At 39.0% G+C, this 22,323-nt stretch overlaps 2 protein-coding genes and 1 long non-coding RNA gene across 3 annotated transcripts in view; all 3 read left to right on the forward strand.

The window, feature by feature from the left end:
* Positions 1 to 22,323, forward strand: part of LOC141788046 (SH3 and multiple ankyrin repeat domains protein 2-like) — a 290,879-nt gene that overhangs the window by 32,986 nt on the left and 235,570 nt on the right. The gene's annotated exons all lie outside the window — the stretch shown is intronic.
* On the forward strand, positions 876 to 5,290 carry LOC141787816 (uncharacterized). Its single transcript, XM_074666494.1, has 8 exons — positions 876 to 1,268; positions 2,526 to 2,627; positions 3,121 to 3,261; positions 3,368 to 3,540; positions 3,780 to 3,916; positions 4,200 to 4,293; positions 4,832 to 5,156; positions 5,259 to 5,290. The coding sequence occupies exons 2-8, from the start codon at positions 2,534 to 2,536 to the stop codon at positions 5,288 to 5,290; spliced, it is 996 nt and encodes a 331-aa protein (XP_074522595.1). The 5' UTR covers positions 876 to 1,268; positions 2,526 to 2,533.
* Positions 5,290 to 6,710, forward strand: LOC141788232 (uncharacterized). Its single transcript, XR_012598120.1, has 3 exons — positions 5,290 to 5,427; positions 5,736 to 5,860; positions 6,605 to 6,710. It is a non-coding gene; the product is annotated as an uncharacterized LOC141788232 (long non-coding RNA).

Consider the following 22,323-nt stretch of genomic DNA (forward strand, 5'->3'; position numbering starts at 1 on the left):
GGCTTTATTTGGCTCGATTGTTTAGCCTCAGAAATGAAGGTTAGCAAGATAAGATGCAACAAAGCTGCTGTGATGCTACTTTGGGAGAAAGAGGTTATTTTGTCGATTAAGTTACAACAGATGGTTATAAAGAACCCCTCGTGAGCAGAGGGTGCCTGGTTATAAAGCTAAACATCATTAGACATGATTAAAATGAGGAATATTAGCTTACATGCTTTGATCTAATCTGTATTCTGACCTTTAATAAGTGAAAATTCAATTAAAATGAGCTCCTACCGCAGTGTTAGAGCCAAAGTGCCTATATCCCAAGCTTTAACGTAGTATTACAGGGTGTCATGAGTTAATTTGAGTTTTGCAGCACTGAACAGTGAATGTCAGAGCCCTGAGACCCAGGGCCTGGATCCCACAGTCACATGGATGTAAATCAGAGCCTGTAAGAGCTGAGCATGCTGAAAGTGTCCCCATAATGAGCTACAGGGTCTAAAAGAAGCCAATTAGGCCTAATAAGCTCCAGTTTGTGGCAACCTGAGCGAGAGGATGGACTGGAGTTCAGCTGTGGGCTCATCACTTTCACCCTGTTACACTACAAATACACACACACACATGCACACAAATTTCCCCATCATCCCCTGCTGGATTGGTGCCTCAGGGAGACGGTTGCTGCACAGCAAATTTGTCAGTGTTAATTTAGCAGTGTTACCTAAAATTGACAGACGTAAGTGTTAATTTAACACTATCAAGATAAAAATTAACACTTACAGAGTAAATTTTGTGGAGTGTTAGTGTAAATTTCGGTTGTTAAACTTATTCTACACTTGTGAGTGTAACCTTGACCACACCCTCATTTCCGTTGAATACCCGCCGTCCACATTTTTGCGATCGCCATTTTCTCTCTCTGCTCTGGTACGTCGTATTCGGTCAGGTAACACATTTTGTATTGTTTTTCTGTCTAAATATGTAATTAAATGTGAACTGAAGTAATGCTTTAAAAGTATTTGTTGTCTCCAATAGCCTCAGCCCTCTTTAAACTGTTGTTTTGTCAAATGAGGAGTTGGTGTACGCGATGACGAAGTGGATTTTACCTCTGATATCTGCGGCAGTCTGAATTGAGCCCTTGAAAATGGCAAATAAATTAATGTTTCCAGCAATATTTTGACAATATTTTCATTAGGTTGTTTTTTCCAAGAGACTAAGGAGGGGTATCGGCCATTGTTGGCATCGCAGCTTGAAGGACCAGGCGTGGTGAGGGACCTTGGAAGAAAAAAAAGGTATGCTAGCTTAAAGTTTTATTGATATCCGTGTCTAAGTGTTTAGGTGCTGGTTAAATATGTAAATAAAGTGGCATTATCCCGAGTAAAACGTGTTGCACATTGACAGTAGTCGCTTCTCTAGCCTTGGGTCTTTCTTAATTAACTCGGTTTAGACGAAACTTAGCTGGCCTGCGCAGCCCTGGGCAGACCCAGGCACGCGCGGGTTACTGTTACTTACTGCCCGGTCACGAAGCAGCTCACACGGCGATAAAGAGAGGTTAGTGGAGATATTGACTGTAATTGCTCCTCACATGTACCGTGTCTACCACTGCACTGAACGACCAATGCTCGTCATATAATAATAATATTTTTGCGCTAAACAGCGTTGCTTTCCCATGAGTTCACGGTGTTGTTTTTACTTCATTCCTTATGTGCTCTATTGTGTTAAAAATGCACATAACGTGCGAACGCCAGCAACGCTGCTTCTCTTTATTTAACAGGTAAAAATGCTGTAAATGCTTTTAAAATCGTTTTACTGTAGATTAAATATCAGTGTACACTTTGGAAAACTGCATTGCTGTTGGTCTAAAGTCAGATTTATATCATGTAGCCATAAAGTTGAGATATAAAGAGAAATACTTGTAAATATGTCTACACACAGTGTATCCTGCTTCAAATGTGTTTTAAGGCTTTAGTTCTCCTTCCCAAATAATTATAATAATTCAGCCAGATAAATGTATGCAGTTATTAACAGTCCATTCCAGTTTTGAGGGGCAGTAAAGCTTTTTTTTAAATACATGAAATCATCATTAGTGTAAAATGAACCCTTCATTGAAATAAGAAAGGAATTTATAGTGGATGTCTAGTGATTTGGTGGTTTATATTTTCAACCAAGATAAAATAAAGAATACATTGAGGAAACAAAATATATAAAATTTAATGTAGAGTACAGTTTAAGAGTAATTTAATATTTTTCAATCACATTTTAGATATTCAGATCTAAAATAGAGCACGTTCTCTTGAACTTTTTTCTCTTTACATATTAAACAAACCAAAGAACTGAATTACCATTGATAAATTCAAATGAGAAGCATACGGGTATATGATCTGATTAAAATGTGTATTCATGTATTTTATGAGCTTGTGAAATTTGTACTCATAACAAGTATTTGAAACCTGTTAATTTACTGTTCATCTTCAGTATGTTTTCAATTAACTTTTTCACAGTGCGTGGCAGATACAAAGATGAGTTTTAATTTTTTTTTTTCCTTAAAGGTCATAATATGCTGGTTCCTGTAGAACATGAAGGGGTGAGCAAATGGGTCAGGGTACCAAGGATTGAAGATGTCTACGATTACCCTGAATTTTTGCAAGGAGGTAATCAGAGTAATATATTAAAAATATAAGCATGTGATAAATACTTTGAGGCAGTGGTTACAATTTCCAGTAAATCACTTATTAAGTGTATTCTGTCTTCTAATGTCATAAATTAATAAGCTGCAAATTCTACTATTAAACAAAATAAGAGTGATGCAGTGAATAGAATTTAAGCAGATGGAAAGAATTACTTTTTAAAAATCCATTTATTTGTTAACTTTACCTTTTTTTCTTTTTTTTTAATGCTTATAGCACCTAAACTTATCATTGAACAAATTATATTTATCAAAACATAATATTTTTTCTTAAATTGATTTGTAATGATAAATCTGATTTTTAGTTAACTACAACTAGGCATTTCAACTAAAATGTACAATAACACTTGTTTAGAGGCTATTTGTTTAAAAACCACTGCTCTAAAAGATGATAATGTATAATCAAACTTGAATTCTTTGGTTTTGACCCTCAGACAGATTCTCTCCCTTTTTTTCAGTTTTGGCTAAGTTTGATTTGCCAGGCTCAACATCCTTGGTCTTAAAAGATTCTGCTGGCGTGGAAGTGGACGCAGACATATTTGATGAACTTCTTAAATCATCCCAGGTGTCTTTTAAGGCCTTCACTGGTCAGTGCAATGGTAAAAATTCTGATTCATCTTTTTATATAACTAACATTATATTTGTACACACTCACACACTAAAGTTGTTTGTCTTTAAGTGTACTAAAGTTACTTGTTCTTGTAGACAGCAGAGTGCTGGACACATCTTCTGAAGGCTCATCGCTCTTAGAGTGGTCACCTTGCCGTTCATCACAAGGTTCATCTTCAAATTCAGACTCAACGGTGATACTTGAGTCCACCAAAGCTCGGAAGAAGAAGCTGATTGAAGGACCCCCAGACAACACCATTGCAAAAGATGTGAGTTCACAAGTGAGATGTGACAAGGAGAGAAAGGTGTCTTCGTCCAAAATCGTTTCATGACAGATCCCAATCACCTGAAATCAGCAGTCAAATCTCACCTTCAATTAAGCAAAGATCGAAATGGCTTTATTTCAGGGTTGTTGCTTCAGTATTGCGTGTACAGTGTTATGCTAAGCCCAATTTTTTAACTTAGTCAGATTAACTCTAGTTGAATATTGTTCTAACTGTTGTTTCAGACTGTCAAGGTAGCCCTGTACTCAAAGCCAGGTGGAGACCAAGTCTTCAAAGAGTATGAAAAAAACAACTGCCTCTCTGATAGCACAAGAAGAAAGATGGTGAACATGCTTGTAGCAGACATGGTGGAGAGTCATGGGTGAGTCCATGTGCTGTAAAAAACATTTGTGTCATACTAACATCATAAACTAATAGGTACGCAATTGTTTATATGTAATATGCTGATATTGTGGATGTTGTATGAAGTATTTTCCAATAGGATTGAGATAATCAGGCCTTCTTGTCAAATACAGGTTTCAGTGCTTTTCATTAAAAAATTACTTGCATTGGAGAAGAATTGAAATGAAAATAGTTTTGTTTACTTTATCTGTACTTGTGTTTTGTTTGTTTGTTTTATTGTTTTTGTTTTGTTTTTTTATCAGGAGGATCCCTTCAGTAAATGTCCGTATTACATATGCACTCGGCATTATCATCCTGTTTCCAAGTTTGAAGGATCCAGATTCAAAAGCCGGTTATGTGAGTATTGACATAAAAAATAAATCTATGGTGTTTTTAATTTTCTAAATCACAGTCAATTTTCTTTCTAATTGCAAGGGCGAAAGGAATTATACTGTTTGGCTTATTCCACCAAGTTATGCAAGCAAAATGTGTGTTTTTCTGGATAAACTGTACATGGCAAGATGGCACCCTTTACACACAACATCCTCATATATGTATGTGTATGTGTATATATATATATATATATATATATATATATATATATATATTTATATTTATATATACACACACACTCACACACACACACACACACACACACACACAGAAATTTATGCCCCATGGTGCATCGTTCATGCAGCTGCTCTCAACTCACGTAGATATTTTTTCAGAGAAAAATTACAGTATTTGTATACATCTTACTGGTATCTAGCATTAGATCAGTAACCCATGGCACAGGCCTAGACGATGACGATGGTTAGGAGTGTTGAAATAATTACAGATGTTGCCAAGTAACCCATTGTTTTCCTCTTTCTGCTTTGTTATTTGAATCCCCAAGGAACATTTCTATGATCCCCAGAGTGGATCTGGTTACCTGGCCTGGAGGTTAAAAACTGTCCAACGCAGCATTGCTCAAGAAGTCAGGACATCCAAAGTCACTTCCCAAAATGGACCCAAAAGTCATCGCAACATCTTTACAAGTGTGCAACAACTGTCAGGTGATGAATGCAAGGAAGCCATGTCAATGATGAAGCACTCAACTGATGTGACCCTTGTCAGAGACAAAATGAAGGCCACATTTCAGCACAGACAGAAGGTTGTCCAAGATCCAGCCACAGCTGCCACTGTTCTAGACCTCTTCCCTCGGTTTCTGGATACACCTGGCTTGGTAAGAATTAGAATTCATAGTAAAAAGCTTCTTCCTTTTTTGAATTTTTGTTTGCTCTCTAATACTTTTCTTTTATGTTCTTTTTTGATCGGTTAAGATCGATCAAGATTTTGCAATGCTCTTTGGTGAAGAAGTGTCGGGTAGATTTCTTGCAAAATGGCCAACATTCTTCAAACCAAGGGTTATCGCAGACTGCAAGAATCTACCTCTGAGTGCACACGTGGACGAGCTCCTTAGGGATGCACGACTGGAGTCTGATGATGGTGGTAAGCTTATACTACATCTTTAATCACTTGCCTTTCCCTGCATTCTCCATGAAGTCATTGTTAAAAAATGTATACATTAACACCCAGGATTTTAGTGCCTGATCATGTTACTTGCATTTTGAAGCAGTCAGTTTTTAATTCACTTTAGTATGGTTTATAAAAGATGCCTCTCGAAGACTCGGAAGTTGTATGAATGCAGTTTTATGACAGCTTACCTTTAGATGGTATCTGTATTTAAATCTGTGGCTAAGTCTTAAAAAATTCATAGCATTGATTCTTTTGTGAAAGTAATTGTACTGTCATTCCAGTATGGGATCACGAGGTTGCTGCCATCCTTCTGCTTCTTTACCTGTTACCTCCGACAACCAAGGGCAAGAAGTCTACAAAAGTTAGTGCATCGGATGCTGCTGACCGCTTGATGAAGTTCATGAAGGTATGCTCAGACATGGAAAATGTGCCACCCTGTTGTCTATTAATTGGGGATTTAAAGGGCTAAAATATTGACAGGACAACTAAACCAATTGTGATGCATCTGATTGTTTTATTACTATAATTGCAAATATAGTATTTGGCATTTTTAGGCCTATTTCATTATCATTATAGTTCATAATGTTAACTTCAGAATAATTAGACTATTAAAATGCATGTTAGATCCAGCAAATAACTTGTACTACCCTCTTCATGATCATGATAGCTGCTAATTGAAGTTTCAGAGCAATCTCTGTATCAATGTCTGCTACTGATTATACCATCATTGTAACTAACCTAACATCCATATAGAGAGGAGGGCCCTGTTACAAGTGAGATTCCTTATCTCTAAGATTTGGACCCTAATAAATTTATACTCAACAGAGAAATATGAAAATGACATTATAATCTGGCCATCCCTAAGTTCATCTCTATCCTGAATTTCCCTTTTAGTGTCCGTCTGCTTGCTGCTTTATATTTCTGTATCTCACCAAAAGTATTAAATTACAAATAAAGATACCGAAAGTATGATTTGAATATTGCATGCCATGCTCCTTTGAAGAGCAACTTGTGATAACATATGTTATGATTTGGTGCCATGAAAATAATTAGATTTTTGTTTTCATAATTGATATCATGATACAAGACAATTAAGTAGCGATATCCATAAGCAGTATATGTTTTATATTTTCAATTTTTTTTGTTTCAGGTGGGACAAAGCATGGACCTCTTCCTCAAGGAAACCAGCCTTGCCCAGCCCTATGTCCTGTGTCTTGGGGAAAGAAAGAACAGAATCCAGAATTTCTTCATCGTCCTTGATCAAAAGGTCATTCCTTGTGCAACACAGACCGGAGTAGCTGCATTTGATGAGCTCTTCAAGGCACATTTTACATTTGCTGTGTCCTACGACAAAGCATTGTGCAACTTCTACACATTTATCCAGACCACCGTGTATGGCATCGATGTTGGGGTTGTGAAGGAGAGTCCACGGGTCAAGGAAATCAGATCAAGAATCCTCCAAAGCGCAGCTTAAATAGTAACAGTTCTCTGACGGAACATGTTCACCTGTTACGTTTGCAAGGTACACCACAATAGTTCTTCCTTACTATTTCGACATTTAAAGTTTCAGCATGGTTTGTACCCAGGAAGGACTTTGCGTTTGAAGTGTGGGGAATCTGGATGTTCATTTGTTTTCTGCACGTACTATGGTTACAAGCGGCACTTATCTCGAGTACACAAAGACTGTGTTGATTCAGATGTCGTCAGTAATTTTGAACTGGAAACAGCACCTAATATTGGAGCTTCTGTTTCACAACCAGCAGGTGTAGATCCTCCAGAGACTGTCACCTCGCACATCCCAATTGAAAAAAGGCAAATACTTGATATGTGTAGCTCTGTCATCGCTCAAATTCAAGCCACAGGTGTTCCTGAGAGTACTGTACAATGTCTAGTTAGTTCAATGGAAGAACTTGTTAATGACATCCATGCTCATGCAAAAGAAGCAGTTGTTGAGTGTTTGTCACCTGATACATCCAAAGAAGTTTTAGAAAAAGTGGAGGACTGTTTTGAACAGCTTGAAAACCCATTCTCGCATCTTAACACAGAATCTAAAAGGATGAGGCATTTTGAGGAAAAATGGAAAATAGTAGAGCCTGTAGAGTATGTTCTAGGTGTGCGTTTTGACACACGCAGGGATAGAACATCAGGCACTTATAGGCAAGTTCCTGTCAATGATAAATTTATGTATGTACCCATAATGGGATCTCTGTCATCTATGTTCAGGAACAGGGAAATTTGTGAAGCTTTCCAGAAAGCAAAAACACACCAGGAAGGGTTTTACACTGATGTAAATGATGGCTCATACTTTAGGAATCACACTTTATTTTCACAAGAAGATGCTCTTCAGATTCAGCTATATTATGATGATTTTGAAACTGCTAATCCATTAGGATCAAAAAAGGGAGTGCACAAACTTGGCTGCATTTATTTTATCTTGAGAAATTTGCCTCCAAAACTTAATTCTGTGTTAATGAACATTCATCTTGTTTCCCTTTTTCACTCAGAAGATTTGAAAAAGTATGGGTTTGATTCCATCCTGAAACCTCTTGTTGATGATCTAAAGGTTCTAGAGACTGAAGGAATGCAGGTGCCTTTTTCAGACAGACCTCTAAGGGGTACAGTTGTTCAGGTTACTGGTGACAATCTGGCTTTACATGGCCTTTTTGGCTTTGTTGAGTCATTTAATGCAAATTACTGCTGTCGATTTTGTTTGACTGATAAAACTGAGCTGCAGTCAGTTTTTAGTGAAGATCATCCAAGTTTAACTCTACGTTGCAAAGACCTTCATTCAACACACTGTGATGTCCTTTATCAAAATCCTGCTTTGGCCTCAGTATTTGGTGTTAAGAAAACCTGCCTGCTTAATTCTCTGCAGCTGTTCCATACATCAGAAAACTACGCTGTGGATATAATGCATGACCTACTGGAAGGAGTTGTGCAGTATTAGTTAAAGCTGGTGTTTCAGCACTTGATCAAAAACACAATATCTGTGAACATATTGTCGGAGAGAATTGTGAGCTTTAATTATGGCTATACACAGAGAAAAAACAGGCCAAGTGGACTTAAACTGGATGACACTAGCAAAGACCTTGGTCTTAATGCTGTACAGTCGTGGTGCCTCCTAAGAAATGCTCCATTGATGCTTGGAGATGTAGCTAGCAGGGATGATGGCTACTGGAACTTGCTGCTCCTCTTGATTCAAATCGTACACATTGTGTTTTCACCTATCGTAACCCATGGTATGACTTGCTATTTGAAACATCTGATACTTGATCATCACAAGCTTTTCAAATCACTCTTTCCAGAGAGAAATTTGCTTCCAAAGCACCATCTGATGATCCATTACCCAAGCTGTATCAGGAAAATTGGACCCCTCATACACATGTGGTGTATGCGATTTGAGGGAAAGCATAACTTCTTTAAAAAGTCAGTTAAGAACTTTAAAAACATAACAAAAACTCTGGTGAAGAGACATCAGAATCAATTAGCTTTTCATTTTGAGAACTTTTACTTCAAAAGGTTACAATTTGGTCCCATCACTGAGGTCTTGGTCAGCAGTCTGGAGGGCAGTGAGGCACTGGATGAAAGTTTTGATGTGGGGGTCAATGTTGCCACTACTTCCTGGGTCAAAAGCTTTGGGACAGAGTATCAGGTTGGGATGTATGTATGTTCTGGTGTTGAAAATGAGTTGCCTGTTCTAAACAAGATTGTCAGTATAATTGTTCGAGATGACAACAGTTATCTTCTGACTTGTAAAGTCTCAACAGTGTATTTTGACGATCACTTAAATGCATTTTGTGTTGAGGAAAATCTAAATGTCTTCATACTGGTTTGTGTAGATGACCTGGTGTACTACAGACCCTATGATAGGCAGTACTCATATGAAAACACTGATGACCGAATGTACATTGTCCCATACTGCACTTTTGTATAACTTTTTGCTGGACATGTCAGTTTGTAAGTGTGGTGTACCTTCAATACACTGTTGTTAAACATTTCATGTTTTGTATTTTTTGTTAATAGAAGTGTGGGTGTGGGTGTGGAGGGGGTGGGGGATGGGGTTGGGCAGCAGGTGCCCAGGCCACAATATTCTACACTACCTGGAGTTAACAGTGGAACACTCAGTAGTGTTGATACACTGGAGTTTAGTGTAGTATGGTAGAGTTACATTTTTAACACTGACTCTGGTGTCAGATATAATTAACACTCCTTGGTGTTGACTAGTGTTATTTTTTAACTCTGTGCAGTGTTGGAATAACACTATATGAGTGTAAAAGTATTAACACTTATGAAAGTGTTAAATTAACACTGAAAAGAGTGGACGCATATGCACTCTTTCCTAGTGTCAAATTTAACTCTGTCAGTGTTAATTTAACACCCGTAAATTTGCTGTGTGGTCCCTGGTGTCTATGGTGACTGTTATTGATCAGGGGACGGTCAGTGGCTGCTTTGATTTGATCTCCCAGTCAGGAAGAATCATTACTCCTCGGCTGCTCGTACTTCGGCTAATTCAAGCAGGAGAGGTGAGGAAGAGGAGAGATGAAGCTGATTCCTGCCCTCTTTCACTACATTACATTCAGCCAGCTCTGCTAGTGTTGGATGATGATGATGATGATGATGATGATGATGATGGAGCCTGTAGGAGGATCGGCCTCTGGAAAGCAGTTTTTACTCTTAGCACAAACATGCAGTTATCTGTAACTGTAAGACTGTTTCTACTCGTCAACTGTGTATCCCCTGGTATAAACATAGTTGTAGTTATATTCAGTAGTTAAATCATAAGATCTGTGCTGCAGGAAAGAAAGGCCAGAAACATTGAAAATGATTTCCCTGCCTGCAGACGACCTGGAGATGCTCTGGGATGCTCACTTTGCTTGTAGCTCCTCGTGTGATCATGTCTTTGTGCTTTCACTTGTTCTTGTCTGTTTTCTGATTGTTTTCTGTTGGATTTGCTCTCTTTCATCCCCTGGACTCTGACACAAATGTAAGCTTCTTGTTTTGTCTTCATGCTTGTATTATTCATAACTTTGTTGTCTACTTTGAGTTGTTTTCTTCCATGAGAGACTCACGTCCACATAACTTTGTAAAAACAGACAGGAAAACAAGTCAAGTGAGTTTAGTGTCATTTATAGATGGGAGATCATTTTTGAGACAAGCCAGCAAGAAGTCTGCAGAAAAAGCCACACTTTGGTTTGATGGTTTGACCTCCAGAGAGACTGGTCTTTATGTTACACTGAACTTTAGAGCAGGCTGTCCTCTATGGTTTGATTTCTGTATGTCAAAGAATGTTTTAATGGGAAAAAAATATTTTGTAGTCTTTTTTTATTCTCCACACATAGAGATAATGTGTTCATTGTTATTTAACAAATATTAGAAGCCTGATGATGAAAAATTTAGAGCATTTTCTGTCATCTGTGCATATGACTGAATCACTGTGTCACAATATTGAATTTTAACCCAAAAAATCTAAATCAAATCGAACTTTAGGATCTTGACCGAACCTCTCTGAATGTTTCATACTGTATTAAAAAAAAGGAGAAGGAAGAGACATGCAGAGCCTGAAGAGACTCACTGATAGACCAGTTATGAAACCAACAAGGGCAAACAAAGAGGGTGGTTCAACAATGAGAGGAGGAAGTCAGATACTTTACACACACACACTGAGTTATGTATGAAGACACAGGTCAGACCATGAGGTCGGGCACACAATCACAAAGGAGGGGAGCACAGAAAGTGAAGCCAGACTTATAACACTGAAACCAACTCAAGACCATAGGAAATCCGACAGAGAGTACAGAGACATCAGGGGTATAGACCAAAGCAGTTGTCCCCAAACCTGGTAGCCGCACCCCCAAAAATAGTGAACCCCATTTATAGGCCAATCAAAAAACAGACCAAAACAAACAAAAGGGCCTGAGATACTTAATTTAGCTGATGTGTAGAAAACGTATTATGGTCACATATTGCATCTTTTCCTAAATGACTCTGACTCCTCTGATACCATCCTTATCCTGTTTTAGACACCTCAGGGGTCTTCAACAAAGAAATGTGAAAATAGATCCAACATTTTCTTTTTGTGTGCTTTCATGTCAAATGTAACATCATTTTTGGTTATATTTTTGAAATTAGACTGAATATACAGTCCTAAATAGTCTTTTGAATTTGACATTTCGACCTCCCAGTGTTTCATGACTTCAAAAAAGTCATTAAAACAAGCTACATATAGGTCATTACCAAAGACCTAAAAAAAAATAAAATAAATAAAAATGTAAAACTAATAATGATTACATACAAGAAACAAAAAATATTGTACAAAATAAAATGCTAAATCTGATCCAGAAACAAGAATATACTGAAGGCTGTACCATTGTCTCTATGATGTCATCATAGAGACAATGGGGGGGGGGGGGGTTTAAAAATAATAAAGCTTGAATCAACCTGGATTTTTTTCTGGTCAGGATGAGGCAAAGAGGTGGACCTTTAGTCTCTTTGCAGACAGTTACAAGGTGACCACCTGTCAATTAAAGCAGCCCCGCCCTTATATGGACAAAACTTATAACTTTAATAACTGTTCTGAAAAATTCCTCTCCGTGAAGCCGTCAGGGAAATGAGTTCCTCAAGCCTTTATTGTTTTTGAACCAGGCTGTAAACATATGCATGTATGATCTGCTTTTTGAATGTATGTGTATGTGGATTCCAGTTCCTTTAAAGCCAGCCTCAAGTGGAGACTTGAGGAACTGCAGTTTTTAGATCTCCAACATCTGCGTTAATCCTCGCAGTCTGAAATTCTTGCTTGATTACTGTCTTAATTTCCTTGCAGCTTCTTACTGAAGATCTGTTGGGTTTTATCAGCAGCTGCTTAACAAAGAACAAACAGAAAAGCAGCAAAGTCAAAGTGCAGTTTGTCGCTGACTGAGATGATCTGTAAAAAAGTGAAGGTCAGTTTTATCTGCTGTCAGAGTTACATGAACACCGTGTTAATGACTGAATGTTTCGGCTGATAAGAAGAGTTTAATTAATGTTTGTGTTTGGACCTGTATCATATTAATTCCCTGGTGTCACCCTGCAGAGTGAGCTGCATGCTAATCCAGCCTTCTTTACATCAGCCTGAGTCTGATCATAAACTGTAATCTGTGCTTTGAGGCCTGACTATAGTGTAGGTTGAGGTGTTTGTGTTCTGACAGTGTGACTGATTTTGAAAGGCGTGCTGACAGAATGATAGACAGATTGGAGATGACACTTTGGGATGAATGTGGAAATCATGGGGACAACATCTTGTTCTACCTCCAGGCTTTCAATCAGAGAGGAAAAAGAATCTGTGCGTGCACACCTGCAGCGAGTCTTTGGAGGCTGAAATGAGGAAATTTGTTCCATTTGATTCGAACACACAATATTCATTAATTTATTTCAATCTGAGCAATTTTCCCTGCAGTGAAACAAATTATAAATGTTATCACTGATTCCAGATCTGAGTACTTCTGCAGTGCGCTCACGATCCTCCTATCTCCATGCTTTCTGCCTCAACCTAGAATCTAATTGGGGAGGCTGCTTAATAGATTTGCAGGCGGCAATTGTGCGTCGAAAAACAGCCATTCAGATAAGACTTGATGATTGCTTTCATTTAAAGGGCTGCTACCCTCTCTTGCCTTTTGAATCGCAGAATGGATTGTGCCCGGGTGCAGCGGTTTGGAGCAGAAGAAAAGCAATTTCACACTGAAGAAGTGAGACAGGGAATGGGAGCTAACCACAGACGGCACAGAGTGTGTCAGGTGACGCGCTGCTAATGTAACACACAGAGAAAGCACGTCTCTGCTGCTTCTATATGAGTGTAAAAGACGAAAAGCAGCACCCAGCTCAGGGTTGGATATCCCAGATACCTTTGCGGCTGCAGAGGGATGAGGTGTGACATTTGTGTAATGGGTGAGGAGTGTGTGTTTTGTGACCGGGGCCATTGTGGAGCGAGATACGAGGCACAGATGTGTGAGATAGTGTGTCTTATCAGGAGGGTCTGAGGAGGCCTGGAGCTGGCTCACAAAAGCTGAAAGGTTTTATCACTCTGACCATTATTGAAGCCTCTTTTTCATTTGTTTGCTCACTGCCTCTGCGTCGTTGCAGCGGAGCTGGGAGAGGCCAGGGTGAGCTTTTGTTTGACTCTCAAGGTGCCAATAACAATTACTGTGAATGTGTTATGACTGCTTTGCACTCCGGCATCCACATAAAGGTTAGAGTGAGTGTTGTAATTGGAGGGTGGGTGGCCAAAGAAGCTCATTAAGTTACCGTCTCCTGAGGGAAAAATGCCTCGCAGTAGGTCCGTAAACATCCTGCTGAGGTTCATCCAAACCAAGACACTTAAATCTGTTATCGCCCAGTTTCACCCATTTATCAAAGTAAAGCTTCCTCAAAACACTCCAGCGGAGAAACGTCTAAAAACATCGGCTTCATGTGTTTATTTGAGCACTGGGGCTGATTTTACAAATGCTCCCTGCTGGGTTGTTGCTGCTTTTCTTTCTGTACTTTGGAGTCACACAGAAAAACAGAAATAATATAACATTTATCCTCTCTGAGAAAGAGCAGAGGTTTAGAAACACATCTCTAAAAAACAATATAAATCATGAATAATGGATTTCAGAAAAAAACAGGGGAAATCATTCTTATACAGAATTGCTGATGTCTTATTTTGTTTAACTGTTTGCTACAAAAGTACAAGTCAGAGGAGGTGATACAGTTTTTCTTTCTCCTGTTTTCAGACTCTGTTTGGACAAAAATCTTTATTAGAGTAATTACATGTTGACAAGAAGTTGTTCTTTTCTCTTTTTGTAAGTTTTTTTAGATTTAAAATTGTTGTTTGTACCTGTGAGGAGGGTAGAAGAGTAAAAAAAGAAGAAGCTGAGGTGCAAAACTGTGAAGTTCCTTAGGTGTCCACTAGAGGCGGTCTCCTAAAGTGAGTCAATCCTCATAGAGCCACATGTTAAAACATCCAGCAGCAGAAATAAACCTGTTTGCTGTCTGGAACAAACTTAGTTTTTGTTTATAGGCCTTTTTTTTTTTTTTCCACACAACTATTTTACAAACAACTTTTTTTTTTCCTGATATATGATATATCAGGGTTCTTTGTTGGACAATATCTAAATCAGGATTCTTTGTCAAAAAAAAACATTTTTTGAAAAAAATAAAAAATCATATTATTAATTTCAGCCTTTGTTACCACTTATCTCCAGCAGAAGGTGAAATGTTTCTCTCTGACTCACGTGATGTGAATTTTATGAGAAAATATGGCTCCTGATATAGTCTGTAGACATTATCATCATTATTTAACTTTTCACATGGTCTAGTGTTAAAAAAGCAAACTAAAAATCGCAAAAACAGGAAAAACTGCAGATATCGTAAAAATCATAAATAACCAAGAATCGCAATTAAAATCGAATAAGCTGTCCAAAAAATGTAACAGAATGGAATCGCCAGAACAGCATACCATCCCAGCCCTACTTGTGACAAACAGACATATAATCTGTCAGTGTGACTTGTTGGACCAGATGGCCCCAAAGCCTTACGTCCAGTTTTCATTATGTCTCTTCATGTAAGCCATGGATATCTAGCAGGTGTCTGTTCAAATTGAAGGTTATTTTTATTTTAATGCGTAAGTTTGTAGGGAATGAGTCAGCCTCCTTTTACAATAACTACCAATCAGCATGTTACATGACATGGAAAACAAAATAGACACAGTACTCTGTGGGCAGAGAGCCCACAAAAACAGCAAAGAAGTATTCAATGAACACAAGACAGGAAAGTAACAAGGTCTGCAAAGCAGTTATTGTCTTCACAGTAGCTATGTTTCTAAACCTTTTTAAACTCAAAATCTCATAAAAATCTCTTAAAACACAACAAAAACCTGATATTCTGCAATGCATTTCAACAGACATCACAGGGATAGACTGTCCAAGTGTTTAGGAAAGGCCATACACTCTGTGATTGGCTCTTCAAGTTTGAGGGCAAGACTTAGCCATAGGTCAGTTTTGAGCAGGGCTACCAGTGATTAATGGGTTACTAAGGAAGTGGGATGAAAATTTTTGTCTCATTTTTACTAATTGGTTATTTTAAAAAGAAAATCAGAGAAGTCTGCTGATTTGAATAAGTATTTTTTATTTTTAGTCAGTTTCCTGCAATAAAGAAAGAATTTACCAATTAGAAGTTAGCACTGATTTCAGACACACCTTGCAAACCAAGCTTGCCTTGGCACCATAAAGGTTTTATCTCAGCCATTAGTTCTGGAAAATTGCAGTTGTTCCCATGGTGGACTTTTTGTCTACATTTTTTCTTTAGCCAGAAGAAAATCATCAAAACAAGCTCTGCAGCAAAATTCGGGTGTTTAGTTTAGATGTTATTTAGTGACGTTAGATGATGTTTTTCACTTCAGACAAAGAGGCAGGTCTGACAGAGGCTGATGTCTTCATAAACATTCATACGTTCTTGTCTGCAGGCGAGAACAGGCAGAGACAGACGCTCTGGGTTACAGTACGAGCCGGCTGGCACAGCGTTCAGTTCTTTGGCGCACTTGGCTTATTAGACAGAATTGGCTGGCATCTAGACTGTCTGGCAAATGTTGCCGTCTTAATTAGCTGTTAATTCTCAAACGTCAAGATTTCACACCTTTCTATGGAAAAAAAAAGTTCACCTGAAGGACCAATAAGAGTGTAAGAATCTGCTTTGACAAACCGTGTCTGGAAAACTCAGTTTTGTTGGTTTGTTTTCACACAATGCAGCTGCAGGGCTGACTCTGAAATGTGTAAGATGAAATCCTCTGCTGCTCTGTGCTCGGTGCGCTCACTCCTTTTTGTGTGGTGTTTTAAAAGCTGTCCTGCAGGGCTCTGTTAAAGCTTTCAATTGAATCATCAGCGCCACTTACATTTCTTTCAGAGTCTCTCACTCTGAGATGAGCTGCACAGTTTCTGCTCAGGTTTTTTCCTCGCAGTGTTGGAGCAGTTATTAAACGTTTGAGAGTTCAATGTGCCAATCACAGAATGTTACTGAAGTGGTTTGGCTTTTGTATTGTATGTACAACTCGGTCAATCCCGTTTTTCTCCCTCAGTTCAAAGTCTTGACCTCTAATTTCTTCACACTGAACTCCTATCAGCCAGCTGACGTCTCTTTTATTACCTGAAAGGTGCTCATTCATCAGAGAACCTTTCAGTGCCTGTTGTACGTTCGCAGAATCTTTTCCAGCTTTTTATTCCGCGCTGATTTTTTTCTGAAGGTTGCAGTAAGATCAGATATACAAAAAGATGTGCTGCCTGGAAAGGCAAAGCTAGAAGAAAAACTCACTTTTGGAGCAAGCCTCAAGTGGACACATGCAGAACTGCAGTTTTTATCTTAAAGCAATGGCTTCATTTTTCCACTCAGTCCTGAGTTGTAACATACATCTTCCAGATCTGATGATAGAGAGAGATAGTAGCATTTCTACTCTAATATAACATCTTCTCTATGATGAAGCATTGATATTCACCTTATTGTTATCTCCTCTTTTTCTGCACCCACATCCTCCTCATTCTGTAGCTGTCAGACTGAGCGCTGACAGCTGGGACATCATGAAACTCATTTATACAGAGTATGGGGGGGGGTTAGCTTCCGTTTCATGCTTATAGTGAAAGAAAAGCCAACAATGGAGGTTGTTCTGGAAATATATTCCTCATAGAAACAAAATGTTTGTAGCTAAATTAGATCACTGTAAGAGGAGTCAGGCTTTCACACAGAAACAGCTAGAGTCACATTATGATGCGATTCAAACCCTACAATAAGATTTCAAGACTGACTTTCACAGCTTAACTGCTGAGTGTGAAGTTGATTCTCAGGATGCTGTTAATTCAAGTGTCACACTTAGCATTTTGTAAAATTCTGAATATTTAAACATGTGTATGTTAATGCTGTTAGACTGAGGTCAGGAACAGGACATGTGACCCTACACGAGTGTGACGCACCCAAGAGAAACTCAACTCAGCAAAAAGCTACCCTGAGATTACCTGGAGCCAATTATATGGAGAAAAAAGGCTTTTAAGTTTAGTGTCCTGTCTGTTTTATACTTATTAATGCTAGAATGACTATACATCCTCATTCACCCCGACATGTCCTCCTTTTTGGTTGTAAAATGATGCCCAGAGGGATTTTCTAAAGTTCCCTGAAAATGTCCAGGTTTTGCTCAGCTTGTTCTACAGACCATTAATATCTATGATAAAGCGCTGCACTGGGTCACTAGCATTGTTCTGTTGTCTATGCATGCTGCATGTGTCATGAAGGCCACTCCTCTTGAAAACAGAAAACATGCTCTGACTGCCGGCACTGCTCTTTGACACAGAAAAGTGTAAATGCACTTTTACAGAAAAAAACTGCAGAAAATGTACCTCTCTTTTCGTGGTGGTTGTACTGTCTGCAAAGCTTGTGCCTATAGCCCTTTTCCACCAAGTGCTTCAGTTTGGTACGTCTTGGTACCGCACACATTTCATGGCGTTTACACTGACTTATCCCTGGCCATGCTGAACCATGCCATCCCACTTTATGGGACGCTTCCGGTAGGGTGCCAGACATAAGCTAGAAACACTGCAGTCTGTTGATTGAAAAATTGTCACTTACCTTGCAACAGCAGCTGCTGTGGTTTTCCTTGGTACACAGCCTTCTCTGAAACAATACTTGTTTGTGCTTTGTAAGAAAGAGCCACGAGTCAATCTCAGAAAAGACGATTTGTTGGATGAAGTTGCTTTATGTGTCCTGTGTTGCATTTTTCTTCTTTGTTGGATTCATTAGCGAGCTACACTGTGTCCTGCTGCTATGCCACACTATTACATAACTGGCGTGGCTATTGACCTACAACTTACACACTGCCAACTGTACTAATCCAAACCGGGCTGCTTGGTGGAAGCGGGGCTTAGACGTCAGCTGCTATTCAAGTGTAAAAGTGCTCATACTGTCTGCAGCTTTCTGCACTCTGCTCCTCTTTGCACTGGACTAAGATGAACTGTTTGCATCTCCGTCCTCTGGAGCACAGAGCTGCACTGTGTGCTCTCATCCTGACCACATAAAATGAGATGAGCTGGAAGAAAGAGGAAGTCCTTACTATTTGTGGAGTTGATTCAGAACTGATCTGTCACAAATATCACTGTTTCTATCCAGCTGACTCCCTGAAGGCGCTCTGTTGCGCAGGTAGTGATCCTCAGACAGCTGTTAACTCATGATTTTCAGAACATCATGCATTTAAGAGTGATTTTAATATGCATCAGTGTTCATATAGCTTGTTTCTGGCTCTTCCAGAGGGGAGGTATTGTTATAAACACTATAGTTCAGTTACAACTAGACAGTAAATATGTCACTCTACCTGTGCAGGTGTCATTTACAGTGAGGTTTTATATAATGGAGGGCCTGTTTGGCTACAGATTAATGCACACTAGCTCATTGAAATGTAAGCAAACCACACTGCAATGCAGAAATGCTCTCTTGGTCTACAGCTGTTGGAGCATTTAACCTTTTTGTGCATGCTTTGTGAATCAGATGATGTCTTTTGGGCTCATTTGCACAGATTTAGTGTTTGTAAACGCTGTGCAATCCTCTAGTGACTCCTGTTCTGTCTGTAAACTTGATCAAACTACTTTGTAGAATAAGCAGCTAAAAAACAAAAGCATCAAGATTCAGCTGACAGAATATGAGTGTACTGGGGTTCTTCTGACTTTTTGGGGCTGCTCAAAACAGAAAAGTGTGAAAAGATTTTTAGGATTAACTATGGGAGCGTGGTTCTATCTGAGAACTTTGTTTCTTGTTCCAAAGCTGTCAACAAGAGTCTCCAACTAAACATCATTGTTCCTTCTGTTCTCTTCTCCCTCATTACTTCTTTATGGAAACACGGATTCTCCTTAAACGACTCGTTAGTGCCGCCGGCGATGCTTTAACTCTATGTGAGCAGGACTTCTTCCCAGAAGGCTCCTCTGTCCTATCCTCACATCTCTCTGGGTCTGGTGTGCCTTTTTTTCTCTGGTCTCTGTGTAGCTTTATTGGATTACTAAAGTGCTGTGTGTTTCTGTAAGTCACAGATTCATTGAATCTTGACTTGCTGAACTTGGATTCACATCATTATTTGTCAGTGCATGCTTTGTGTTTTACCCAGCGTCACACACCTTGTAAAGCCCAGAATGTAAGGCTGCATCTGTTGTTCCCCGCGCTCTGTTGCCTGTGAACACCTTCAAACACACACCATCCGGAGGATGAGTAATGAGGAAGCACCAAGCCTTTAGTTAATTAATTGTCATGCGTCTGCTTCTCGGGGAAATAGGTGTTCAGTCACTTGTCGAGCAACAAAGATTACCGAGGGAGAGGAAGAGAGTGACGGAGCAGATAAAAAGAGGAGAGAAGACGAGGAGGAGGATGGCCTATTAGGCTCCATTTAGACTCTTCTCAATTTGGAGGAAGTCCGCTGTGTGTTGGCCTCTTTACACTGTCTCATCTGCAGAGACGTGAGAGACGTGTAAAAGAGGGGAGGTGTGATAGTTTCATCATGATGAGTAAGGGGAGCAGAAAAAAACCTGATCCAGAGTCAGGTTTGCTTTATTATCAAAAACCATGACTTTAAAATGATGACCCAATGTTTGATCACGTGACTGGAACCTAGCATGAAGCAGAGGGGTGCTGCCTCACCCAGGGGGGGGGGGGCTTAATCCTGATTTCTTGTTGAAACTAACTACCCATTAACTGCTAACTGTCACTATTTCTGTGCTCTGAGAGCAGACTAAGACAGAAACTAACCTTTTTTAACGTAGGTTTAAGTTGCCTCCCGGTGCTACCTTTGCAGTTGATAACCATTTTCATGGAGTGTTGACCAATCAGAGCCAAGCATTCAATACAGCATAAATGATAGTTGCATAAAAGTCCAAGTTTTGTTGTATATTATCAAATTTAAAAAAGCTTGTTTCTGGGTCAGATGTTACTGAAAATATTCGACTCACCACTCTGAAAAACAAATGCAAGAATATGACATTCCTTATCAATCATTCTTTAGTCTTTTTTAGGATTTCTATAAGTGGAACTTAATTTTTTTTCTGATAGCGTTGCACGCTAAAAATATATCAAAGGATTCAACAAAAACGTACAGAAATTGTGGTTCATAGAACTAATGTGTGTTTTTATTATTATTATTTTATTCAATAAATAATAAAAAAAAACACTGAAAAATCCTCAAAATCTGAAAAAATACAGTTATAGAAATCAGTTTTAGATCTATAAACAGGAAAAAAATCTTTGCAAATACATATACAATGAAAACAGGAATTGTATAGTCAATTATCACAACATAAGTCCCCCAGGCCTCCAGAGGGTGCTCACCAAAAAGTAGTTGTTTGAAACACAACCTCAGGGTGTATTATAGACACTTTCCTTAGAGCCATGACATTTCTTGTTGTACCTTCAGGAAATTAATATCTCTGGAGCCTCTGCAGCCAAAATGGAGAGCATGTTGTTCCCTGGCTGTAATGGTTTTGTAAAGGGATGTTTGGTAACACCTTATTTTTTAGACCAATACCAGTACAAGTACTCGCTCTTGAGTACTCACTGATACTACTTGTACTTTTGATACATAAAGTTTTGATTATAAGTGACTGATCATTTTGAACAAAGGCAGCACAGTCACTCTGCCATGAAGTCCAAATTAAAATACAAATTATCTCTAAGTTTACGATCTTTATCTTTAAAAAAAAAAATGATAAAGGTGCAATAAAAATTAACAACTGTCAGATTTTAAGTCATTTTTTTAAATGCACTGAAGTGCAAAATAAAACTGTTTGACTGTTAACTTTCCCTAGTTCATTCTTTATTCATATGTAAACAGGACGCACATTTGCTGTGGTGTCAAACCACTGCAATGTAGCCCCAACTACTGGGGAGGAGGACTTGAGTATCAGCTGCTGGTATCGGCTGCTTCACGAGTACCAATACCTGAAATTGAGGTTGGTATCAAACTGATACCAATACCTGGAATCGGTAGCTGTCCATCCCAAGTTTTGTATTTTATCAAATAAAATGTTGTCATGTGGCCATAAATCTCCACTAGGACTGATCAGGATGAGTTTCAGCCACACCTAGAGAAACACCCTGATGGACAAACAGAGACCCTCAGCTGTCTGTGCATACACTCCCACAGCTGTAACCAGAGGTCTGCTCTCAGAGGGTTAAGAGGTGACAGCTCCCACTTGATGACTCACCAGGTACACTGTGTCTGTGTCAGTGAACACTTGACTGAGCCTCCTCTGAGAGCAGACTTAAAGGCACAGGGAGAAACCCTTTAGAAAAGCTCTTTCTCAAAGTTTAAGGGTTTTCACTAAAGTAATGTGTCACTGAGTCATTAGTCAGAGGTGCTAAAAGTTAATACAACACCCCTTTCTTTCTCAATGGTTGAGATTCATGTATGTGGGGAGAAAGAGCTCTGTCAGAAATCCATTCAGGGCTTGTTCACAGACGGATTGTGCAGCCTCTGCCCTTGTCTGACACTGTTCACAAAGCAGACATAAAGGATTAAATGCACCACAAACTGTGCTGCAGAACAAACAGGGTTTCTGTTTGTGTGTATTTAAATGAGCCATTATGCATTCATTTGGAGCAGATTTGCTCCTCTGTATGAAAATAAGCCTCACTGCAAAAATGGTCTATTTTACAAATAATCACGCAGGGAGGGAAATATTTACTGTCTGCCCAGAGCTTTTGGTCACTGGGCTGTTGCATCTGTAAAGGAAGTTGTGCTCAATGTTTGTAGGGATCCTGACGAGGACTTCACCCCCAGATCCTCCAGAAGTCATGCATCTATATAGTCTGTCAATATTACTGTGACTATAATTAGCATAATCA

The sequence above is a fragment of the Halichoeres trimaculatus genome, unplaced genomic scaffold, assembly GCF_033239565.1.
Source record: "Halichoeres trimaculatus isolate MK-OKI-2021-1 unplaced genomic scaffold, fHalTri1.1 fHalTri1_scaffold_3, whole genome shotgun sequence".
Taxonomy (NCBI): domain Eukaryota; kingdom Metazoa; phylum Chordata; class Actinopteri; order Labriformes; family Labridae; genus Halichoeres; species Halichoeres trimaculatus.